This window comes from Callithrix jacchus, chromosome 5 (genome assembly GCF_049354715.1).
Source record: "Callithrix jacchus isolate 240 chromosome 5, calJac240_pri, whole genome shotgun sequence".
In the NCBI taxonomy this organism is placed as follows: domain Eukaryota; kingdom Metazoa; phylum Chordata; class Mammalia; order Primates; family Cebidae; genus Callithrix; species Callithrix jacchus.
The window spans coordinates 45,695,995-45,721,786 of NC_133506.1; the positions used below are offsets into that span (position 1 = coordinate 45,695,995).

Here is a 25,792-nt window from a genome sequence, read left to right on the forward strand (position 1 = left end):
TAGGGTGTAGATTCCAGATCTGAGAAACCCGGGATGAGGTGTCACTTTTAGGGGCCCGAGGGCAGTGCTTATAGCTGAAGGGCAGCTTTGAGCTTGGACTGGGTCCTGGGGGGATGGGAGGTGGGGTTCTAAGTCTAGGAGCACTCTTCGCAATCGAGAATGCCCCGGGGCTAGGATTCCGCATCTGCGGGTCCGAAGGGAGTTCCGTTTGTCGCCCAGGGAGCTCAAGGTAGCTTCTTGATCTGGGGAGTCTCTTTGCAGTCAGGAATCGCCGGGGCCAAGGTTCTGGCTTGGGTTTGGAAGGGACGCTGGGGTGGGGTCCCCGGACTTAGGGGCGCTATTTGCAAGTTAGAAGCCCGGGCTGGAGTTCGGCATCTGGGCCCGAGGTTGGGGCTCTGATCTGGGGTCGCTGTCCGCAAGCCGGGCTGGTGACCGCAGGCCTGGAGGGGGGCTTGGAGGTCTTACCTGGCGAGTATAGCGCAGCCAGCTCGCGGGCCCCGGCGTGCTGCGCGCCCCAGCGACAACAGGCCGCCTCGTCCTCGTCCAGCTCCAGCTGCTGGCCCGGCCCGTCCTCGGCGCCCGCCATGGCCACCCGCCCGACCCGCCCGGTGCGCTCTGCTGGCGGCGGCGGCAGGGCCGCGGAACCGCGGCGAGATCACGCCGCCCAATGACCGCCCAGCGCCTGGCGCGGCGGCGACGCGGGTGGGGTCCTCGCTGGGCCGCGCGTCACAGCCAATCGGAGCCCGCGCCCGAGCCGCGCTGGCCAATCGGATGCCGCTGAGCCGCAACCAACCGCGGCGAGCCGGGGGCTGGGCTGCAGCTGGATGCAGCTGGGCGCGGGAGCGTGGGGCCGAGGCGTGTGCCCGCCTGTCCCACTCCGCCCCGGCCGGGCTACCGGGTCCAGCGCCCCCCGCCGGGAGCTCGCAGCGTGTTGCCGCCCACCTCGGCCTCGGTTCACGGGCCCATGCAATGGGCCGAAGCTGGGCCCAGAAATGGGCATTTCTTGAGCCCTCAGCGTTAAGCGCCCACTGTGTACAAGGAACGCGAGGGAAGGGCGCCGGCCCAGGGCGGGGGCCGAGGCCAGGGAGTGTTTGGCCCGCGCTTTGTACGTCGCTCTCTAGGGAGGGCCGGTGGACCGTGGGCTGGTTTATCAAGCCCTACTGTGTGCAGAGGTTTCGGTGTGTGTTCATCGACTGTGTGCCATCTCTGTGCTGTGCGCCCAAAGAAACCTCGAGCCTGCCCCGCATTTCCACCCAGTTCACGTTCTCCCGACGAAGAGGACGGTACACTAGTGAAAATGACAGCTGGGGTCACTATGAGATGTGCTGAGCGCTTAATATCTGTCCAAGAGGTAGACGAGCAACAGTTTTTTGACCCTTAAACATCAATGGTATTGCCTGCTCAGAGAGCACCCCCATCACCACACTGCTCAAAGGTGCCCCCTCCTCCAGTCACTGTGACATCACCCTGTTTTCTCTTCACAGCGCTTGTGGTGGGCAATGAGCTTGCAGTCCCTGTCTCTCACATCAGAGAGCAAGCTCCTGAGAGCAGAGAACAGCTTTGCCGACAGCTGAGCCCTGTGCCAGGATCGGGACTGGGACATGGTGGAGCTCAGTAAGTGCTTGTTGAATGATGAAGGCTCAGCCAGATGTCTTCCATACTTCAGCAGATAAATGACAGCAGCAGGGATTTTTACCCCAGGTCTAACCGACAACAAAGTACACAATAATTGCGCATAGAAATTCCATACAGGCCCGGCGCGGTGGCTCAAACCTGTAATCCCAGCACTTTGGGAGGCCGAGGCTGGCGGATCACCTGAGGTTATGATCAGCCTGGCCAACATGGTGAAACCCTGTCTCTACTAAAAATACAAAAATTAACCGGGTGTCGCAGCGCATGCTGTAATCCCAGCTACTCGGGAGACTGAGGCAGGAGAATCGTTTGAACCCGGGAGGTGAAGGTTACGGTGAGCTGAGATTGCACCATTGCACTCCAGCCTGGGCGACGAGAGCAAAACTGTCAAAAAAAAAAAAAAAAAAAAAAGAAAGAAAAAAGAAAAAGAAAAATCCATACAGTGTGATCATATAGGAGCCACCCTAGAGGCTGTGGAAGGTCCTGAGAGGTGCTGTGAGGAGCAGAGAGGGGAGGTAAAATCCCCTTCCAGAATCCAGATTCTCCCCCTGGACAGCCACAGCCAATCAGGGCCTGCGTTTCTTATGCTATGCTCCCTCCGTTTCTTTCCCACACTTCCTCCCAGGAAGGAAAAGCCACTTTCCAGTGGCAGGTACAGGTTGCAGCCCCCGTCCTGGTGAATTATGGTGAAGCTGTCTGGTCTTGCATGATTTATTTATTTGTTATTATTATTGAGATGGAGTCTTGCTGTGTTGCCCAGACTGGAGTGCCATGGTGCGATCTTGATTCACTGCAATGTCCGCCTCCCAGGTTCAAGCAATTCTTGGCCTCGGCCTCCAGAGTAGCTGGGATTACGGGCGCCCACAACTGCACGCGGCTAATTTTTGTATTTTTAGTAGACACAGAGTTTCACCATGTTGGCCAGGCTGGTTTTACACTCCTGATCTCAGGTGATCCTCCCGTCTCAGCCTCCCAAAGTGCTGGGATTATAGGCATGAGCCACTGAGCCTGGCTATCTTGCATCATTTATTAACAGCTCAGTTAATTCAACAGTTGGGAGTTTTTAACCCAGGAGCTTAAGGCAGGGGGGGGTGGTGGCTTTGGTGGGCGCTGGATGTCAGATTTCAGGTAAACACCTTCTAAAACTCTCTGCTTGTGTCTCACAGCCTCCAAACGGGATAGGGTGGCTGGTTACTGCTGGTATCCGGAGACCCTCTCAGTGGCCAGCACCAGATGGCTGATGGACAGACTGCCTGAGATAACTCATTCCTTCATTTATTCACTGAACACGTGTATTAAACACCAATCTGACCCAGGAAAACAGCAGGGAACATGAACATGACAGAATCCTTGCTGTTTTGGGAGGTGGGGGTGGAGGTTAGGGAAGTCCTGTTCAAGAAAATGACATTGGATCCAAGACCTAAAAAACATGGGAGAGCCGCTAACTTGAAATCAGCTGGGCAGTCCTTTCCTTGTGGGGATTTGAGTAGAGGAATGACATGATCTGACTTAGTTTTTTTTTTTTGAGATGGAGTCTTGCTCTGTCACCATGCTGGAGTGCAGTGGCATGATCTTGACTCACTGCAACCTCTGCCTCCTGGGTTCAAGCCATCCTCCTGCCTCAGCCTCCCAAGTAGCTGGGACTACAGGAACACCACCATGCCCAGCTAATTTTTGTATTTTTAGTAGAGACGGGGTTTTGACATGTTGTCCAGGATGGTCTTGATCACTTGACCTTGTGATCCGCCCACCTCGGCCTCCCAGGGTGCTGGGATTATAGTCATGAGCCACTGTGCGCAGCCTATGTCCTTTGTTTTATGAGATAAAAATTTCATACCTTTTAAAGTAAACCCTATTAAAGCAAATTCTCTGGTTTTTAGTATATCCACAAAGTTGTGTGATCATCATGACTATCTAGCTCCAGAACATTTTCAGTACCCCCAAAAGAAATCCCATGTTCATGATCAATTACTCCCTACTTCCCTCTTTCCTCAGCCCCTGTTTGTTTGTTCCCCAAACAAACAAATCCCTTGCCCTTTTTCAAATTCAGTTATTGGTATTTTTCTTGAATTGTAAGAGTTCATATATTATGGATATTAATCCTTTATCAGATATAGAATTTATAACATATTTTCTCTCATTCTATTGGATGTCTTATAACTCTTTTTTTTTTTTTTTGAGATGAAGTTTTGCTCTGGTTGCCTAGGCTGCAGTGTCACTGAGGCAGGAGGATCACTTGAGCCTAAGTGAGTCACTACAGTGAGTCATGATTATGCCACTGTATTTCAGCCAGAAAGACAAATAGAGAGAGCTACTCCCAAGTAGCTCAGATTACAGGGACACAGCACCATGCCTGGTTAATTTATTTTTTGTAGAGATGGGGTCTCACTATGTTGCCCAGGCTGGTCTTGAACTCCTGGGCTCAAGTGAACCTCCCCAGCTTCCCAAAGTGCTGGGATTACAGGTGTGAGACACTGCGCCTGGCCTCCGAGTGGTACATTTGTTAACTGACAAACCTACACTGACACTCCATTATCACTGAAAGTTCATAATTTGCATTAGGGTTCAGTCTTGGTGTATATTCTGCAGGCTTGGGGAACCGTGCAATGACATGGATCCACCGTTGTAGCTATCAGACAGAGTAGTTTCACTGCCCTAAAAATCCTCTGTTGCAGCCGGGTGCGGTGGCTCAGGTCTATAATCCCAGCACTTGGGGAGGCTGAGGCAGGCAGATCACAAGGTCAAGAGATTGAGACCATCCTGGCCAACGTGGTGAAACCCCATCTCTACCAAAAATACAAAAATTAGCCGGGTGTTGTGGTGGGCACCTGTAGTCCCAGCTACTCGGGAGGCTGAGGCAGGAGGATCACTTGAACCTGGGAGGCAGAGGTTGCAGTGAGCCAAGATCGCACCACTGCACTCCAGCCTGGTGACAGAGGGAGACTCTGTTTCAAAAAAAAAAAAAAAAATCCTCTGTTGCAGATGCATTTTAATCAGACTGAATATGTGGGCTGCTAAGTAGTGGGCTAGGAGCCCACGGAAATTTAAAAAAACCCAGGCCATAGCCTGGTAGTAGGACCAGGGGGCCTCAGAGAGTATACCAGGCTGTGAGAAGAGCCTCAGAGGCAGCAGGGATGGCCATGTGGGGAGGATGTTGGGGGCTCCTGAGAGGCTGTGTGTGCCCAGGAGAGCCACCTGCAACCTGAGCTGGTCACTGAGCACAACTCCTCACCCCCAGCAGGGCCTCCTACCCAGCAGGAAGTGCCCCGGGCAGTGCTCTGGCCCTGTTTCGGAAGGTGTGTACAGGAAGGCTTCCTTCCCTGGGGTGGAGTGTGTCCCGGAGGGGCTGACCAGAACCAGATGTTGCATGTCTGGGCTATGGCACAGCTGTCCCCAAACCAAACTTCCTCTTTTCCCCACAATGTTCATTTTGAAACATTTGGTTGTACCTGTAAGTTACAGGCATGTGGATATCTGTTTCTGGCTGCCCACATCCATTCCCCCTCCTTCATAGAAATACTACCCTGAATTTTTGGAGGACTCTCTCTTGCTGCCCATTCTCAGCCCCTGAATTTAGCACAAGCCTAGCAACATTGTCCAGTCCCCCGGAATGCAAAGATTGGTTCAGAGATGAGGATGTGACTTCAGATGATCCAATCATAGTGGACTTCAGGATCCTGGTATGAAATTGGGATGTGAATAAGGAAGCAAGTCTCATCAGAATCTGCTGGCAGCCATGAGGACATGATCCTCAGGGTGAGTTCAACGTTAGAGGAAGCAAAAAGGAGATACCAAGAGAAACCAGGTCCTTGCTAAGACCTTTGAACGGTTGGATCAAGCTTCACCTGAAAGCAGACCTATACCTTTCCAGTCACAGACTGAGGTTAAGTCTCAGCTACAACACTTGTGTGCTGTGTGACCATGGGCAAATTATTTATTCTCTCAGGATGTCAGTTTCCTCCTGTAAAAATAGGGATCCTGACGGGCACAGTGGCTCACGCCTGTAATCCCAGCTCCTTGGGAGGCTGAGGTGGGCAGATCATGGGGTCAAGACAAGCCTGGCTAGCATATTGAAACCCCATCCCTTCTAAAAACACAAAAATTAGCCAGGCATGATGGCACCCAACTGTAATCCCAGCTACTCAGGAGGCTGAGGCAGAAGAATCTCTTGAACCCTGGAGAAGGAGGTTGCAGCAAGCCAAGATTGCACCACTATACTCCAGCCTGAGCGACAGAGCAAGACTGTCTCCAAAAAAAAGGGGGGGGATTCTAGCAGAGTGCCTGCTTCATAGATTGTTACGAAGATAAACAAATTAATACATATATAGTTATATAGTTGTCAGAAGAGTGCCTGGCATATTCCAGTCATCAGGAAGGGGCAAAGAAGACAACACTTCCCTGCTTTGATCCCACTGGTTAGAACTTGGTCTTGGTCATATGGCACTCTCTGCTATGCAGGAGGCTGGAGAATGTAGTTATCCTCCGTGGAGACAAACTAAAAAGCTGAGGTTCTATTAACAATAAGAACAAAAACCAGTATTACTAATAGCTGATACTCAGAAGCCTCTGACACGCACATGGCAGACACGAGTCCTTCTTTTTGGCCTCCAGTGTCTCAACTGCTTTCCTAGGCTCTCTAGCTGTCCTGGTGTTCCTGCGAGTTCCCCAGTTATTTCCCTAGTAAATTACTAGTTTATTGCCTGTCATGATGAGCCCTCATAGTGAATGGCATAGGGGACGAGAGCAGATATGCATGATCAATAACAATGGTGAGCATTTATTGAGCACTTACTGCATGCCAGGCCAGGTTATAACCTTACTGAACCTTCACATTCATCCCTAGGCATCCTCTGGATGCCTGGCTCAGGTCCTGACTCATTTTAAAATTGTTTCTTAATCCTAGTTGCTTAAAAACAGAGTTGTTACTTCTGGTGAGTCTGTGCGTTGGCTGGTGGTTCCTCTGTGGGCTTCACCTGGGCTCTAGCATGCAGCTGCTTCTGGCTTTCAGCTGTGCTGGCCGGGCCAAGGTGGCCTCATTCATGGTGACACGGGGTTCAGATGGGATTCAGATAGCAGCCGATTGTTGGCTGGGGCATCTCGGTGCAGCATCTGGGCTCTTATCATCCAGAAAATTAGACTGGCTTCTGTACATGGTGTTTTCAGCGCAGCATGCAGGAGCCCTAGGCCCAGATGTCCTGTAAAGTCACATTCTCCCATTTGCTCTATCTCAAAGCAAGTCAAATGCCAGCCCAGGGCTTCTTCCGGGAAACTGCTCTTTGCTCGCTATTGGCCCACAGACTTCATTTGTACTCATTAGCACAGGGATAAGATTACCTTTTGACTCATCTGGCCCTAGAAGGTGGGGCGGAGGACGGGGTCACTTCCCTGAGGCACCTGAGCTGCCTGGGGAAGGGGTGGACGTTTGAACAAAACTGGGGAGGGTCAAGTGCAGGGAAAGCATGGTTACAGGGCAGACAATAGACAACAGGACCATCACTGCCCACTGTTAATGTTTGGTGGAATTTCTTTCCAGGCATTTAACAAACAGACGCAAGGGATCTTCCTGACTGCCACACTTACCCTGAGAACCCTTTTCTGGAAGCCTCTTGGGACTGTGCCCTAATTATGCCCAGATCCTGGAAACAATCATACAATGATTTTCTTCCTTTTTCTGGGAGCAGGTGGGAATGACAGATTAAAACTATGCTTTCAAAACTAGAATAAAATATAGGTGAATTTCTTTAAAAAAATAAAAAAGCCTTTTAAAAAATAATAATTTGGCTGGGCATGGTGGCTTATGCCTGTAATCCCAGCACTTTGGGAGGCCAAGGCGAGTGAATCACCTGAGGTCAGGAATTCGAGACCAGCTGGCCAACATGGTGAAACCCCGTCTCTACTAAAAATACAAAAATTAGCTGGGCACGGTGGCATGAGCCTGTAAGCCCAGCTACTTGGGAGGCTGAGGCAGGAGAACTGATGGAACCCAGGAGCAGAGGCTGCAGTGAGCTGAGATTACACCACTGCACTCCAGCCTGGGTGACAGAGCAAGACTGTCTCAAATAATAATAATAATAATTCAAGTTTTTTCAAATGTACAGAAAAGTTGTAAGAATAGTACAATAAACTCGCATCCCTTTCACACAGATGCCCTAATTGTCAACATTTTGCTACATGTTGTTTATCCTTCTTTCTCTCTGTGTGTGCCATTTTTCAGAACCATTTGAGTCAGTTTCAGACATAATGCCTTTTTACCCTAAATTTTTCAGTGTGTAATTCTTAAGAACAAGGACATTCTCCTACGGGAACTCTGTACAGTTTTTAAAATCAGAAAATTTCATATTGATACAATGTTATAATTTAATTTCTTTTTTTGTTAGTTTTCTGAGACGGAGTTTCGCTCTTGTTGCCAGGCTGGAGTGCAATGGTACAATCTTGGCTTATGGAAATCTCCACCTCCCAGGTTCAAGTGATTCTCCTGCCTCAGCCTCCCGAGTAGCTGGGATTACAGGCATGTGTCACCAGGCCCAGCTAATTTTGTATTTTTAGTAGAGACCGGGTTTCTCCATGTTGGTCAGGCTAGTCTCGAACTCCAGACCTCAGGTGATCTGCCCACCTCAGCCACTCAAAGTGCTGGGATTACAGGCTGGTCTAGAACTCCCGACCTCAGGTGATCCACTTGCCTCAGTCTCCTAAAGTGCTAGGATTATAGGCATGAGCCACCACGCCTGGCCTATAATTTAATTTCTGTGGTCCAGATTCAAATCTCGTTATCCCAATTAGGACCTAAGACTTTTTTTCCCTCTGAGTCTGCTTGCAAAGGACATCTCTTATTCTTAAACTAGTGACTACCAATGTCATTGCACCACTTTTAAGGAGGCAAAATACTCTTCTGCCCAAAGAGAAGAAACTCAATAACACATAAAATCTGCTTAAAGAATCTGTGGTTAGAAATCCTACTCATCAACTCTATACAGTTACAGCAGTGATTCTCAGTTGGGGGCGATTTTGACTCCCAGGGGTATTTGGCAATGTCTGAAGAAATTTTTGGTGGTCACAACTGGCGGTGGTGATTTACTGCCATCTAGTGGGTAGAAGCCATGGATGCTGGTAAACATCCTACATTGCAGAGGATGGTCTCCCCCTGCCTCCCCCCACAACAAATAATGACCCAGTCCAGGATGCCAATGGGGTCAAGGTTAGAAATCCTGACCTATAAGTAAATTAAAAGAGACAGTCCTTTTTTTTTTTTTTTTGAGACGGAGTTTTGCTTTTGTTACCCAGGCTGGAGTGCAATGGCGCGATCTCTGCCTTCTGGGTTCAGGCAATTCTCCTGCCTCAGCCTCCCGAGGAGCTCGGATTACAGGCACATGCCACCAGGCTCAGCTAATTTTTTGTATTTTTAGTAGAGACGGGGTTTCACCATGTTGACCAGGATGGTCTCGATCTCTTGACCTCGTGATCCACCCGCCTCGGCCTCCCAAAGTGCTGGGATTACAGGCTTGAGCCACTGCCCCCAGCCAAGAGACAGGCCTTTTTTTTTGTTGCAGTGGAGCTCCCCTGGATCTACAATTCACCCTAGCAATTCCATTTCTTCCCACCTGTGTTGCAAAATCCCATCTCTGTAGGCACAGGGAGGTCCAGCCAAGCATGTTTAGGATCACTGGAAACCAGAACAGACCTGCATGCTCATTGGGAGGAGACAGATAAAGAACCGAGTCAGGCTATGCTATGTCGCTTCCCTCCGCTTCTTTTGCTCCTAGGTAAATAGGGCAGGAGAAGTGGGATTGGAAGGCTGCCAGGAATCTTGGGCCCAGCTGCTGCTTTATGACTTAGGGACATAACTGCTTCTGACTCACGTGTGATTTGCTCTTTGTGATTTTGTGCCAAGGTACGTCAGCAGGAGGCTGTCCTGGAATGTCTCCCTTTTCGAATCGAGGGTGTGGCCTCTGCTGAGTCACCTCTAGCTCCTAGAAGCCTGGCTCAGGGTCAACTCATTTTAAAAGCAGCTGCCATTTCTTTCTTTTTGGAAGGGGGGGGGACAGAATCTCACTCTCTCCCCCAGGCTGGAGTGGTGCAGTGGCACAATCTCCGCACAATCTCGCCGCAACCTCCGCCTCACAGGTTCAAGCAATTCTCTCACCTAAGCCTCTTTAGTAGCTGGGACTATAGGCACACACCACCACTCCTGGCTAATTTTTTTGTATTTTTAGTAGAGACAGAGTTTTACCATGTTGACCAGGCTGGTCTCAAACTCCTGACCTCAAGTGATCCACCTGCCTTGGCCTCCCAAAGTTCTGGGATTACAAGTGTGAGCTACTGTACCCACCTTTTTTCTTTTTCTTTTTTTTTTAAACTTGGGAAGGCTGGTCCGATGGTAGTGGGTTATCAGAACTTATTAACATTAGTGTCACTAAAGTTGGTATACAACCCCCCACTGCTAAATTTGACTGGCTTTTAAGAAAAAAAAAAAAAAAAAAAACTTGGGAAAATACGCAACACAAAACTTACCATCTTCGCCATTTTTAAGTGTACACTTCAGTGGTATAAAATATATTCACAGTGTTCAACCATCCCCACCATCTATCTCCAGAACCCTTTTCGTCTAGAAAAACTAACACTTTGTCTCCATTAAACAGTAACTCATCATTCCCTTCCCCCAGCCCCTGACGACCACCATACTACTTTTCTTTTTCTTTTTTTTTGTGGGGGGCATAGGGTCTCGCTCTGTCACCCAGGCTGGAGTGCAGTGGCACAGCCATGGCTCAGTGCAGCCCTGACCGCCATTTTTTTTTTTTTTTTTTTTTGTAGAGACAAGGTCTTGCTGTGTTGCCAGGCTGTTCTCAAATTCCTGAGAAGATGACTCACACCTGTAATCCCAACACTTTGAGAGGCCAAGGCCTCTCAAAGGCCTTTGATCCAAGGGTGGATCACCTGAGCTTAGGAGTTCGATACCAGCCTAGCCAACATGGTGAAACCCTGTCTCTACTAAAACTACAAAAATTGTCCGAGTGTGGTGGCACACACCTGTAATCCCAGCTACTTGGGAGGCTGAGGCAGGAGAATGGGTTGAACCTGGGAGGTGGAGGTTTCAGTGAGCCAAGATTGCACCGCTGCACTCCAGCCTGCGTGATAGAGAGACTTCATCTCAAAAACAGAAAACAAAAAACTCCTGAGCTCAAGTGATCTGTCTGCTTTAGCCTTCTAAAGTACTGGGATTACAGGCACAAGGCCCCGTGCCCTGACAACCATTTTACTTTCTGTACCTACTAACTTGACCATTCAGGTATCCTCTAAAAGAGAATTGTGTAGCATCTGTCTTCTTGTGACTGACCTATTCACTTAGCATAAAATCCTCAAGTTTCATGGACATTACAGCATGAGTCAGAACTTCCTTCCTTTTTAAGGCCGGAGGACCACATTTTGCTTGTTTGTTCATGCGATGATGATGGACACTTGGGTTGCTTCCCGTTTCTAGCTCTCATAAATACCGTTGCTAATGTGCTAATGAACATGGCTGTACAAAGATTCCTTCAAGATCTTGCTTTCAGTTCTTTTGGGTATATACCCAGAAGTGGAACTGTTGGATCACATGGTAATTTCTATGTTTAATTTTTTGAGGAACCACCATGCTGTTTTCCACACTGGCTGTTCCATTTTTAAATTTAATTAATTTATTTATTTTTGAGACTTGCTGTCACCCGGGCTGGAGTGCAGTGGTGCGATCTTAGCTCACTGCAACCTCCACCACCCAGGTTCAAGCCATTCTCCTGCCTCAGCCACCTGAATAGCTGGGATTACAGGTGTGTGCTACCATGCCTGGCTAATTTTTGTATTTTCAGTAGAGACAGGGTTTCATCATGTTGGTCAGGCTGGTTTTGAGCTCTTGACCTCAAGTGATCCACCTATCTCGGCCTCCCAAAATGCTGGAATTACAGGCATGAGCCACTGCGCCCGGCCTGGCTATTCCATTTTATACTCCAACAGCACACAAGGGTTCCAATTTCTCTACATCCTCACCAAAACTTGTTGTTGTTGTTGTTGTTATTATTATTATTATTATCTGGAGATGGAGTTTCCCTCTGTCACCCAGGCTGGAGGGCAGCAGCACTATCTCTGTTCACTGCAACCTCCACCTCCCAGGTTCAAGCCATTCTCCTGCCTCAGCCTCCTGAGTAGCTGGGACTGCAGGTGTGTGCTGCCACACCTGGCTAATTTTTTGTATTTTTAGTAGAGGCAAGGTTTCACTTTGTTGGCCAGGCTGGTCTTGAACTCCTGACCTCAGGTGATCTGCCCGCCTTGGCCTACCAAAGTACTGGGATTAGAGGCACGAGCCACGGAGGCTGGCCTGCTTTGCAGTTCTCATTGTACAAGTTTTTCACTTTTTGGAGTAATTCCTAAGGATTTTCTTCTTTCTGATGCTATTGTAAATGAAATTGTTTTTATAAGTTTTGTTTCAAATCACTCACTGTTGGCTGGGCGCGGTGGCTCAAGCCTGTAATCCCAGCACTTTGGGAGGCCGAGGCGGGTGGATCACGAGGTCATGAGATCGAGACCATCCTGGTCAAAATGGTGAAACCCTGTCTCTACTAAAGATACAAAAAATTAGCTGGGCATGGTGGCACATGCCTGTAATCCCAGCTACTCAGGAGGCTGAGGCAGGAGAATTGCCTGAACCCAGGAGGCGGAGGTTGCGGTGAGCCGAGATCGCGCCATTGCACTCCAGCCTGGGTAACAAGAGTGAAACTCCGTCTCAAAAAAAAAGAAAAGAAAAGAAAACAAATCACTCAGTGTTAGTTGAGAGAAATGTAACTGATTTTTGTGTGCTGACGTTGATCTTGCTATTTTGCTGAATTCATTTATTAATCCTAACAGTTCTTAGTTTGTGAAATCTTTAGGGTTTCTACATATAAGATCATATCATTGGCCGGGCATGGTGGCTCATGCCTGTAATCCCAGCACTTTGGGAGGCTGAGGCGGGCAGATCATGAGGTCAGCAGTTTGAGACCAGCATGACCAACATGATGAAACCCCGTCTCTACTAAAAATACAAAAATGAGCCAGGTGTGGTGGTGCGCACCTGTAATCCCAGCTACTCAAGAGGCTGAAGCAGGAGAATCACTTGAACCTGGGATATAGAGGGTTGTGGTGAGCCGAGATTGCACCACTGCACTCCAGCCTGGGCAACAGAGTAAGTCTCCATCTCAAAAAAAAAAAAAGAAAAATCATATTATTGGAGAGCAGAGATTATTTTACTTCTTCCTTTCAATTTGAATATTTTTGATTTCTTTTTCATTCCTAATTGCTCTGGTTAGAACTACCAGTATTACGTGGACTAGAAGTCAACAGAGTCACTTTGTCACCCAGGCTGGAGTGTAATGGTGCAATCTCAGCTCACTGCAACATCCGCCTCTCTCTCTCTCTCTCTCTCACACACACACACACACACACTTTGGTATTTTTTATGGAGTGTAATGATGCAATCTCAGCTCACTGCAACATCCGCCTCCTGGGTTCAAGTGTTCCTCCCACCCAGTCTCCCAAGTAGCTGGGACTATAGGCACCTGCCACCACACCTGGTTAGTTTTTTTTTCTAGAGATGAGGTTTCACCATGTTGCCCAGACTGGTCTCAAACTCCAGGACTCAAGTAATCTGCCCACCTTGGTCTCCAAAAGTGCTGGGATTACAGGCATGTGCCACCATGCCTGGCTGATTATTTTTCTGTATCTTTTGTAGAGACAAGGTTTCACTATACCAGGCTTGTCTCAAACTCTTGGGCTCAAGTGATTTGCCCACCTTGGCCTTCCATGGGAATTACTTCCAGGTGAATTTCTAGAATAAGAGAGGTTCAGGGCAATTGTGTGAGGGTTTGGGAAAGCACAGATTTGGAAGGAAGGTCAAGGCAAGGAGGTGGCCTGGGTGTGGTAGCCTCAAGCATAGACTTGGGTTCGAATTCCAGCTTCACTATTTACTAGCTGGGTGAGCCTGGGTGGATTTGGGACTTTCTCTGGGCCTTTCTTCTTCTATAAAATAAGGATCCCGGCTAGGTGCTGTGGCTCATGCCTATAATCCCAGCACGTTGGGAGGCCAAGGTGGGGAGATCACATTAGGTCAGGAGTTCAAGACCAGCCTGACCAACATGGAGAAACCGTCTCCACTAAAAATACAAAATTAGCCAGGTGTGGTGGCACATACCTGTAATCCCAGCTACTTGGGAGGCTGAGGCAGAAGAATTGTTTGAATCCGGGAGGTGGAGGTTGTGGTGAGCTGAGAGCGCACCATTGCACGCTAGCCTGGGCATGAAGAGCGAAACTCCATCTCAAAAAAAAAAAAAAAAGAAAAAAAGATCCTAAGGCCCGTGTTACAGATGATTGGTGAGGGCTGGGTGAAAGAATTCATTTAATCACTTATTGAAACAACATTGTGCACCTAAGATGTCAGTGACCTAGGTGCCAAGGATACAGCAGGGGATGAGGCCTGGGCCCTGCCCTCCTAGAGTTTACAGTCTAGTGTGGAGAACACAATAACCAATAAGTATGCACATGAGATAATTTCAGGTGTTATTAGTATTATCATTTGAGAGACAGAGTCTGACTGTATTGCTAGGCTGGAGTGTAGTGGCATGATCTTGGCTCACTGCAACCTGCGCCTCCCGGGTTTAAGCAATTCTCCTGCCTCAGTCTCCTGAATAGTAGGGAACACAGGCGCACGCCACCACACCCAGCTATTTTTTTTTTTTTGAGACGGAGTTTCGCTCTTGTTACCCAGGCTGGAGTGCAGTGGCGCCATCTCGGCTCACCGCAACCTTCGCCTCCTGGGTTCAGGCAATTCTCCTGCCTCAGCCTCCCGAGTAGCTGGGACTACAGGCACGCGCCACCATGCCCAGCTAATTTTTTGTATTTTTAGTAGAGACGGGGTTTCACCATGTTGACCAGGGTGGTCTCGATCTCTTGACCTCGTGATCCACCCGCCTCGGCCTCCCAAAGTGCTGGGATTACAGGCTTGAGCCACCGCCTCCAGCTATTTTTTGTATTTTTAATAGAAATGGGTTTTCACCATATTGGCCAGGATGATCTCGATATCCTGACCTTGTGATCTGCCTGCCTCAGCCTCCCAAAGTGCTGGGATAACGCGTGTGCCAATGCGCCCGGCCAATTTTGGGTATTACAGTTATTTATTTGTTTAGAAACAGAGTCTTGCTCTGTCGCCCAGGCTGGAGTGCAGTGGCACCATCTCAGCTCACTGCAGCCTTTGTCTCCTGGGTTCCAGCGATTCTCTTGCTTCCGCCCCCCAAGTGGGCTGGGACTACAGGTACATACCACCACACCGACTAATTTTTATATTTTTAGTAGAGATGGGGTTTTGCCACATTGCCCAGGCCAGTCTTTAACTCCTGCCCACTTCGGCCTCCCAAAGTGCTGGGATTACAGGTGTGAGCCACCGTGCCCAGCCTAATTTCAGGTATTGAGGGCACTATAAAGGAAAATAAAGCCGGAGGTGTGTTGGTGTGGGTGGAGGCATTGTTACAAGTGGAGAACGTCAGGAGGGCAGCTCTGAGGAGGCTTCAGCAGAGCCCAGACGAGCCGTGTCCTATGTGCATGTGGAATGCATGTGAAATGCTAGCGGAAGAGTCTCACACATAGGAAAGGGTCAATAAATGGTGGATGATCATCTTATTACACACATGGGGGGAGCGAAAGGAAGGGAGGGATTGGAATCCATTTCCCAGGGTCTGTGGCAGTCACAAAGGGTGACAGAAGGTTCCCTGGGCTGGCAGGTGGAGCAGCAGTGCTGCTCATGGCATGGGACGTGGGAAGCCCTGATCCAGGGGAGATGCAGCTCTGGGTGGTCTTGGGTGAGCCACTGTCTGGGCCTCAGTTTCCTCATTTGGAAAACAGGGTCAATAATGCCCACTTTGTGAAACTGGGGGATGTCACAGGCTGAATGATGACCCCTTCCTAATCATTATGTTGAGATTCTAACCCCTGGTACCTCAGAATGTTACTGTATTTGGAAATAAGGGCTTTAAAGAGGTAATTAAGTGGCCAGGCACAGTGGCTCACGCCTGTAATCCCAGGTCTTTGGGAGGCTGAGGTGGGCAGATTACTTGAGGTTAGTAGAGACCAGCCCGGCCAACACAGTGAAACCCCATCTCTATGAAAAATACAAAAATTAGTTGGGCATAGTGGTGCACACCTATAATTCCAGCTACTGGGGAAGTTGAGGCAGGAGAATTGCTGGAACCTAGGAGGTGGAGGTTGCAGTGAACTGAGATTGTGCCGCTGCTCTCCAGCCTGGGCCACAGAGTGAAGCTTCCTCTCAAAAAAAAAAAAAAAAAAAAGAAAAAGAGGTAATTAAGTAAAAATGAGGTCATTAGGGACCCTAATCCAATATAATTATTGTCTTCACAGGAAGAGGAAATTTGGACACAAATAGAGAAGGTGCGGCCATCTACAAGCTGTGGAGAGCGGCTGCGGGAGAAACCAGCCCCACTGATACAACAATCTCTGTTGTTTAAGCCACGGAGTCTGCAGTACTCTGTTACTGTGAGCCCCGAAAGCTGACATGGGGGTGACATGAGAGTACAGTGGGCACACAGAAGGCCCTCAGTGGAGGCTGGTTTCTTCAGCCCAGTGTCACATGGAGCTCATCCACTGGCTGAGCTGGGGGTCTGATCGTGGCCACTCAACGTCTCTGCAGAGCTCAGGGTCTGCCCTGAGATCCTGCACTTACCACAGAGTGGCCCTGCCTTGGGCCCCCATCTCACTTCACTTCTGCCCTCCTTCCTGGTTCATGACTCGGCCATCCACAAACCTCCCGTGGTAGCACTGTGGCCACTCTGTAAATGACAGCACCGCTGGTGTCTCACTGGGGTCCAGTCTGGAAGAGAGAAACCACTCCAGGCATTTCAACAGAAGGGACGGGATACAGAGCATCACTTCCACAGAGGATGGATGAGCCCAGATGCAGAAAAGCCAAGGTATTGGCCACAGCTGGAGGGGCTCCACCCTAGGCCAGCAGGACAGAAGGAAGCTGCAGGACTGCTGGGTCTCAGAAGCCAGGGCTGGGGCCACAGTGGGGGCTGCCTGGTAGGGAGCTGACCAGGGAGGGAGGGCCAGTCGGGTGGGGCATGGGCTCTTTGCCTCCCGCCCTCTGCAGCTCTGCTCCGGGTATCACAGAGCGGACCCGCAGCTGCCGGTCCCAGGCTCTCATCCGATGAGTTCCTATTGGCCAACGGGAGGCCCCAGTGGTGGCTCCTCCATGGTCCAGCGCCCTGACAGGCTCCTAGGCCTCTAGCTTTGCTGAGTGGCGCAGGCCCTGGGCTACTGCAACCTCACCAGCCCCTCTGGCTTAGAAGTGGCAGTGGCTCTCTGCGGCTGCCATGTCTTTCTTGGAGCGTCCTCCCCAACCCGTTCGGCCTCGGCTCCACTGTTGTCACGGAGGCCTGCGGAGGGGAGGGGCAGGTGGACGTGGGGTTCCGGGGGCAGCCCTGGACTCAGACAGGCCTTGTTTTGTCCCAGGAAGAAAATTCTGACGCAGACCACAACGCGGATGGACCTTGAAAACACTGTGCTAAGTGAAAGAAGCCCCACACAGAAGGAAATGTTGTAAGAGGTATGTGGGAGGGCAGATTCAGAGATGGAGAGGAGAACAGAGGTTACCTGGAGAGAGGGGGGAATTGTTTAATGAGGATGAAGTTTATGCTGGGGATGATGGAAAAGTTTTGGATAGGGAGAGGGATGACGAGTATTGTGATTAAAAAAATTTTTTTTTTTTGGTGACAAAATCTTACTGTGTTTGCCCAGGTTGGACTGCAGTGGTACAATCCAAGCTTGCTACAGCTTCGACTTCCGGATTCTAGCAATTCCTTATCCACCTCGGCCTCCCAAGTAGTTGGGACTACAGGTGCGTGCCACCATGCCTGGCTGATTTTTTGGTATTTTTTTGGTAGTGATGGGGGTATAACTGTTACGCAGGCTGGTCTTGAACACCTTGGCTCAAGGAATTCTTGTGCCTTGGCCTCCCAAAATGCTGGGATTTCAGGTGCGAGCCACTGTGCTTGGCATGAATGTATTTAATGTCACTGAATTGTACACTTAATAATGGCAACAATGATAAATATTCTGTTAAATATTTTACCACAATTAAAAAAAACCCCTTGGCCATGCGTGGTGGCTCACGCCTGTAATCCCAGCACTTTGGGAGGCCGAGGCGGGCAGATCACGAGGTCAAGGGATCGAGACCATCCTGGCCAACATAGTGAAACCTCATCTCTACTAAAAATATAAAAATTAGCTGGGCGTGGTGGCACATGCCTGTAATCCCAGCTACTCTGGAGGCTAAGGCAGGAGAATCGCTTGAACCAGGGAGTCGGAGGTTGCAGTGAGCTGAGAACACACCACTGCACACTCTGGCCTGGTGACAGCAAGACTCCATCTCAAAAAAAAAAAAAAAATTACCTGGGCCTTGTGGTGCATGTCTGTAGTTGAGAACCTGGGAGACAGAGGTTGCAGTGAGCTGAGATCACCCCACTGTACTCCAGCCTGGGTGGCAGAGTGTGACTCTGTCTCAAAAAACAAAACCAAAAAAAAAAAAAAGAATGCTGGGGACACACTGAAAGGACCCAGGAGTCAGCCCAAGGGGTCCATACGGGCCAAAACTGGGTCAATTTGAGCATCAACATAAATACTGGTAGTTATGGATTTATAAATCATGGGATAAAGTAGAATCCTTGAGTCCATACTGATATAAACAAGTACACACATTAATGGAAGTGTGATTTTAAAATATGTCCACAAAGGCCAGGTGTGGTGGCTCACAACTGTAATTGCAGCACTTTGGGAGGCTGAGGCAGGAGGACTGCTTGAGGTCAGGGGTTTGAGACCAGATTGAGCAATATAGAGAGATCCCATGTCTACAAAAAATATAAAAATTAGCCACACATTGTGGTGCACACCTATAGTCCCAGGTACTCAGGAGGCTAAGGTGGAAGGATCACTTGAGCCCAGGAGTTCGAAGCTGCAGTGAGCCATGACGGCACCACTGTACTCCAGCCTGGGCAACAGAGCCAGATCTGGTCTCAAAAAACAAAAAACAAAACAAAACAAAAAAAAGTCTGCAGATTCTTTGACGTTTTTCCTTTCCTTTTTTTTTTTTTTTTGAGATGGAGTCTCGCTCTGTTGCCCAGGCTGGAGTGTGATGGCATGATCTCAGGTTACTGCAACCTTCAACTCCCAGGCTCTAGCAATTCTCTGCCTCAGCCTCATGAGTAGCTGGGATTACAGGTGCCCACCACCATGCCCGGCTAATTTTTGTATTTTTAGTAGAGACAGGGTTTCACCATCTTGGCCAGGCTGGTCTTGAACTCTTGACCTCATGATCCACCTGCCTCGGCCTCCCAAAGTGCTGGGATTACAGGCATGAATCATGGCACCCAGCCTGACGTTCTTCCTTTCAACAGGTGAGGCGCATTCATTTCCCCTTGTGAAGGGGCTGGGCTTATGACTTGATTCTAAAGAACAGAACGTGGTAGAAGTGATGGTGCGTCTGAAGACGTCACAAAGGCACTTTGCTTTCTCCTTGCTCTCTCTCTGGGGGAAGACAGCTTCCATGTCGCGAGGACCCTCAGCAGCCCTGTGAAGACGTTCACGTAGTGAGTAGCTGAGGCCTCCCGCCAGTAGCCGCAGGAGTGCGCCATCTTGCGGTAGATCCTTCAGCTTAGACCTGCCAATCCAGTAGCCACTAAGCACACGTGGCTTTTGAGCATTTGCAGCGCGGCTGGTCCCAGCTGGAATGTACACACCGGGTTTTAAAGACAGCATAACAAAAAGAATGTCAAGTATCTAATATTTTTGAATATTGATAGCAAGTTGAAGTGGGTTAAATAAAAATGTACTATTAAATGAATTTCCTCACTTTTTCTTTTTAAAATGTGACTACTAGAAAGTTTCATTTTTAATTTTGAGACAGAGTTTCACTCTGTCACCCAGGCGGGCTTGCAGTGTCGATATTTTCAGCTCACTGCAACCTCTGTCTCCGGGTTCAAGTGATTCTCTTGCCTCAGCCTCCTGAGTAGCTGGGATTACAGGTGCCCATCATCATGCCCGGCTAAATTTTATATTCTTTTTTTTTTTTTTTTTTTGAGACAAAATCTCACTTTGTCACTCAGGCTGGAGTGCAGTGGTGTGATCTCAGCTCACTGCAACCTCTGCCTCCCGGGTTCAAGCAATTCTTCTGCCTCAGCCTCCCAAGTAGCTGGGACTACAGGCGAGTGCCACCACACCCAGCTAATTTTTGTATTTTTAGTAGAGATGGGGTTTTGCCATTTTGGCCAGGCTGGTCTTGAACTCCTGACCTCATGATCCACCCACCTTGACCTCCCAAAGTGTTGGGATTATAGGTGTGAGCTACCGCTCATGGCCAAATTTTATATTTTTAATAGAGACAGGGTTTCACCTTTTTGGCCATGCTGGTTTTGAAGTCTTGACCTCAGGTGATCCATCTGCCTAAGCCTCCCAAAATGCTGGGATTACAGGTGTGAGCCACCACGCCACCCTTACTTTTATTTTTTGAGAGCAGATCTTGCCCTGTTTGTCCAGGCTTAAGTGCAGTGGCACCATCATAGCCTACTGCCACCTTGACCTCTTGGGCCCAAACAATCCTTCCCTCTCAGGCTCCCAAGTAGCTAAGATTACAGGTGCACACCACCATACTTGGTTATTTTTATTTGAAGAGAAGGTGGTCTCATTCGTTGCCCAGGCTGGTCTCAAACTCCTGGGCTCGAATGCTGAGATTGTAGGCATGAGCCACTGTGCCTGGCCAAGAAAAAATTTGTTAAAATCATATTTTTTCCTTTAAAAATAATTTTTTTTTATTTTTAAAGACAAGGTCTTGCTCTGCAGCCCAGGCTGGAGTGCAGTGGTGCAATCATAGCTCACTGGAGCCTTGAACTCCCAGGCTCAAGCAATCCTCCTGCCTCAGCCTCCCAAGTATCTGAGACTACAGGCAAGCACCACTATGTCCAGTTAATTTTTAAAATTGTTTGTAGACATGGGACCTCACTATGTTGCACAGGCTGGTTAGTCTAGAAAATTTTAAATTAAATATGTAACTCACATTTATAGCTCACATTATTGATTGATTGATCGAGACAGAGTCTCACTCTGTTGCCCAGGCTGGAGCACAGTGGTGTGACCTTGGCTCACTGCAACCCTAGCCTTTTTGGTTCAAGCGATTCTGGTGTCTCAGCCTCCTGAGTAACTGCCATTACAGATGTGCACCATCATGTAATTTTTTGTATTTTTAGTAGAGGTGGGGTTTCACCATGTTTGCCAGGCTGGTCTCCAACTCCTGACCTCACGTGATCTGCCCTCGTCTGGCCACTGCATCTGGCATACAGCTCATATTATATTTCTCTTGGACAACACTACTCTAAGCCCAGTTGATCCTTCAGATAGCTGTAGTCCCAGCTGACATCTTTTTCTTTTCTTTTTCTTTTTAGACAGAGTCTTGCTCTGTTGCCCAGGTTGGAGTGTAGTGGTGTGATCTTGGCTCCTTGCAACCTCTGCCTCCTGGGTTCAAGTGATTCCCCTGTCTCAGCCTCCCAAGTAGCTGGGATTTCAGGTGTGCACCACCATGCTCAGTTAATTTTTATATTTTTAGTAGAGATGGGGAGGCAGAAGAATCACTTGAACCCGGGAGGCGGAGGTTGTAGTGAGTTGAGATAGCGCCACTGCACTCCAGCCGGGGCAACAGAGCAAGACTCCATCTCAAGAGGGGAAAAAAAAGAATGTCCTTATTCTTAGAAAATATACCCCAAGGGGCTGGGATTGGTGGGTCATACCTGTAATCCCAGCACTTTGGGAGGCTGAGGTGAGAGGATCACCTGAGATCGGGAGTTCGAGACCAGCCTGACCAACATGGAGAAACCCCATCTCTACTAAAAACACAAACATAAGCTGGGCATGGTGACGCATGCCTGTAATCCCAGCTACTCAGGAGGCTGTGGCAGGACAATCCCTTGAACCTGGGAGGCAGAGATTGTGCCATTGCACTCCAATCTGGACAAGAATAGTGAAACTCTGTCTCAAGAAAAAAGAAAAGAAAATCTACCCCAAGGTATTTGGGGATAAAGGTGCATGATGTCTGCAACTTATCCTAGAATGGTTTTAAAAAATTGTAGGCTGGGCATGGTGGCTCATGCCTGTAATCCTAGCAATTTGGGAGGCCTAGGCTGGAGGATGGCTCGAGGCCTAGAGTTCCAGACCAGCCCGGACAACACAGCAAGACCTCATCTCTTAAAAAAACCAACCCAAAACCAAAAAGAAATACCTGTAATCCTAGCACTTTGTGGGGCTATGGCAGGAGGACTGCCTGAGCACAGGAGTTTAAGACCTGGGCAACACAGGGAGATCTCTGTCTCTACAAATAATTAAAAAATTAGCTGGGTGGTGGACTCAGGAGGCTGAGGTGGGAGGATCGCTTGAGTTCAGTAGGTCAGGGTTGCAGTGAGCTGTGATTGTGCCACTGCACTCCAGCCTGCGTGACAGAGACCCCGTCTCAAAAAAACAAACAAAACACCATATGTGTGCATGTGTGTGTGAGCGTGTGCATGTGTGTCTGTGTAGAGAGAGAGAAAGAGAGAGAATGAGAATATGATACATCAAATGTAGTAAAATGAAAACATTTGGGAAATATTTGAAGTATTTGTAACTTTTCTCTAAGTCTGAAAGTATTTCAAAATTAAAAAAAAAAATCATTTAAAAGGTGAATAGGGTTGGGGGTGGTGGTGCACACCTGTAATCCCAGCACTTTGGGAGGTGGAAGCAGGTGGATCACCTGAGGTCAGGAGTTCAAGACCAGCCTGGCCAATGTGGAGAAACCCTGTGTCTACTAAAAATACAAAAATTAGTGGGGTATGGTGATCCCAGCTACTCGGGAGGTTGAGACACGAGAATTGCTTGACCTAGGAGGTGGAGGCTGCAGTGAGCCGAGATTGTGCCATTGCACTCCAGCCTGGGTGACAGAGCAAGACTCTGTCTAAAAAAAAGTGAATAGTAGAAAGGGGTGGTGGAGGATATGGGATACAAAACCCTTGGGCACAGCTGGTGGCAGTGGAGATGGGACAGCCTTTCTGTAGAGCACCTGGTACTCAGTCAAATTAGTCCCCTCATCTTCTACAACCCACTCCCAAGCCAAAGTCCCAAAGACATCCTCGTGCCAGCCCTGGAGGGTGCAAGGGCGGCAGCTCACCTTATCTGTGGGTGGAGGAAGGTGGGGGTCACTTGGGTGTATGCCCCAGGGACTGGGTGGCTGAGACTGGGGCTACACACAAAAAGGATCATGGATGAGTCACAGCCACAAAACCTTTCACACACGTGTTTATGCCACAAAGTAGCCACAAGTGTTTTGCAGGGACACATTCCAGCAAAAAGACACAAAGTGACAGAATGTCTGCCTTTGAGTGGGGGTGAGAAGAGGTGGATAGCAGGTACCGGAAGAGAAGGGAATAAATACACGAAGAAAAATGATTCCCTTGGGCAGTGCCTGGCACAGCGTGAGTGCCCAGGCAACAGAGGCTCAGCTGCTCATGCTCCAGGCAGCAGGGCTGGGACCAGTGCTGGCTTCCTGGTGAAGGAGGCCACTCTTTCCATTTTTTTTTTTGTTTGTTTGTTTGAGACGGAGTCTCACTCTGTCACCAGGCTGCAGTGTAGTGGCAGGATCTCAGCTCACTGCAACCTCTGCCTTCCAGGTTCAAGCGATTTTTCTGCCTCAGCCTCCTGAGTAGCTGGGACTACAGGCATGTACCACCATGCCCAACTAATTTTTGTATTTTTAGTAGAGACGGTTTCACCATATTGGCCAGGTTGGTCTCGAACCCCTGATCTCGTGATCCACCCACCTTGGCCTCCAAAAGTGCTGGGATTACAGGCGTGAGCCACTAGCCTCACCCTTTCCTCTTGAGGGGCCTGAGTAGTCAGGTCAGCACTCGGTGGGCACCCAGCTGACCAGGGGCCTTCACCTCTGTGGGGGTCACTGGCCCGGCCCTGAGAACTGGATGAAGGCTGGAACAATTCTTCCAGTAATAAAGCAAATGCAACCACGTGCAACCTTTCCCTTCATTTCAGAGACTTCCACAGCGGATGCCTCCCACAGCCTCAGGCTGAGTCCCCAGGTGCTCCGTTGCGGCAATGCTGAACACTTAAGTTGGTTTCCATAGTTTTCATCATTCAAATGTTTAAATGACTAGGCCAGGCATGGTGGCTCAGGTTTGTAATCCCAGCACTTAGGGAGGCTGAGGTGAGAGGATCACTTGAGCCCAGGAGTTTGACACCAGCCTGTGCAACACAGTGAGATCACATTTCTCTAAAAAAAAAAAAAAAAAATTTAGGCTGGGCATGGTGGCTCAGGCCTGTAATCTGAACACTTTGGGAGGCCGAGGTAGGGGGATCGCTAGAGCCCAGGAGTTGAGACCAGCTCCAGCTTGGAAAACATGGCAAAATCCTGTATCTGCAAAATACACAAAAAAATAGCCAGTTGTGATGGCGTATGCCGGTAGCCCCAGCTACTTGGGAGGCTGAGATGGGAGGATTACTTGAGGCTGTGGTTGCAGTGAGCCGTGACTGTGCCACTCTAGCCTGGGTGACAGAGTGACAAGACCCTGTGTCAAAAACCAAACCAAAACAAAATAACCCTGGCATGGTGACATGTGCCTGGGGTCTCAGCTACTCAGGAGGCAGAGGAGAGAGGATCACCTGAGTTTGAGGGGGTCGAGGCTGCAGTGAGCTGTGATAGTGCAAATGCACTGGAGCCTGGGCTGCAGACAGCCTACCTAAAAACCGCCTAAATAAAGTGTGGTGTGGAGCAGGCTTGAGTTATTTCCATGCTGAGCTCCTCAGGGTAGATTCTCAAAGTGGCATTGGTGGGGCTCTCCCTCTGTTTATTCATTAATCTTTTTTACTTTTATTATTTATTTATTTATTTTTTGAGTCAGAGTCTCATTCTGTCACCCAGGCTGGAGTACAATGGTGCAATCTTGGCTCACTGCAACATCTGCTTCCTGGGTTTAAGCGATTCTTCTGCTTCAGCCTCCTGAATAGCTGGGAGTACAGGTAAGCACCACCACACCTGGCTAATTTTTGTATTTTTAGTAGAGATGGGGTTTCACCATATTGGTCAGGCTGATCTTGAACTCCTGGCCTTGTGATCTGCCCACCTCAGCCTCCCAAGGTGCTGGGATTACAGGCGTGAGTCAGCACACCCGGCCCTCCAGTGTGTATTTTCCTGGGTTGGGCCCTGAAGTCACCGAGCACCTACTCAGCACCTGCATGATCCCATTGTATGTGTGGACAGAGATGACCTAGATTGTGCAGGCCTTCAGAGGTTCCCAGGAGAGGAAGATTACTCAACACTAAGTCCCGTAGGGTGGATGGAGCAGAGGTCCAGAGGCCTGAAGTCCAGCTGGAGCCTGGAGGAGAGAGTAATGGACTTGGGCATTCAGGGAACGCTTCTCTGGGCATCTCTACAGCTGGGGGTGGAAGGAAGGGTGTGAGAGGCAGGCGAACAGCACAACCAAGGTGTAGAAGCAGCAAGGGCAGCATTCTGGACCCAACCAATCATAAGGTAATACATGTGAACATTATTTTTCTTTTAAGAGACAGGATCTTGCTCTGTCACCCAGGCTGGAGTGCAGTGCCACAATCATGGCTCACCGAAGCCTTGACCTCTCAGGCTCAAGAGGTCCTCCTGCCTCAATCTCCTAAATATCTGGGACTACAGGTGCGTACCACTGTGCCTGGCTAATTTTTGATTTTTTTCATATAGACAGGGTCTCGCTATGTTGAGTGGCTGGTCTTGACCTCCTGGCCTCAAGTGATCCTCCTGCTTCAGCCTCCCAAAGTGTTGGGATTATAGGTGTGAGCCACCATGGTCGGCCCCATGGTGAACTGTTTTTTTTTTTTTTTTTTTGAGACAGGGTCTCATTCTGTCGCCCAGGCTGGAGTGAGGTAGTGCTATCTCAGCTCTCTGCAGTCTCCACTTCCTGGGCTCAACCGATTTTTGTGCCTCAGCCTCCTCAGTAGCTGGACTACAGGCTGTGCCAACACGTCCAGCTAATTTTTGCATTTCTAATAGAGATGGATTTCACCATGTTGGCCAGGCTGG

The 25,792-nt window shown here is 49.1% G+C and overlaps 1 protein-coding gene and 1 long non-coding RNA gene across 3 annotated transcripts in view; one reads left to right on the forward strand and one right to left on the reverse strand.

Annotated features, from left to right (window-relative positions):
• The window catches only part of PEDS1 (plasmanylethanolamine desaturase 1), a 29,805-nt gene extending 29,062 nt beyond the window's left edge, over window positions 1-743 (reverse strand). Inside the window, 1 exon segment of one of the 2 annotated variants that reach the window (NM_001205088.2) lies at window positions 466-743. In NM_001205088.2, coding sequence (NP_001192017.2) covers window positions 466-586 — 121 coding nt within the window. In that variant the 5' untranslated portion in view covers window positions 587-743. 2 annotated transcript variants of the gene reach the window in all.
• A 73-nt stretch (window positions 744-816) lies between these two features.
• LOC118153630 (uncharacterized) lies at window positions 817-19,536 on the forward strand. Its single transcript, XR_004742985.3, has 7 exons — window positions 817-1,351; window positions 1,485-1,614; window positions 2,799-5,388; window positions 16,042-16,610; window positions 17,152-17,245; window positions 17,437-17,536; window positions 19,092-19,536. It is a non-coding gene; the product is annotated as an uncharacterized LOC118153630 (long non-coding RNA).
• Window positions 19,537-25,792: the final 6,256 nt, after the last annotated feature.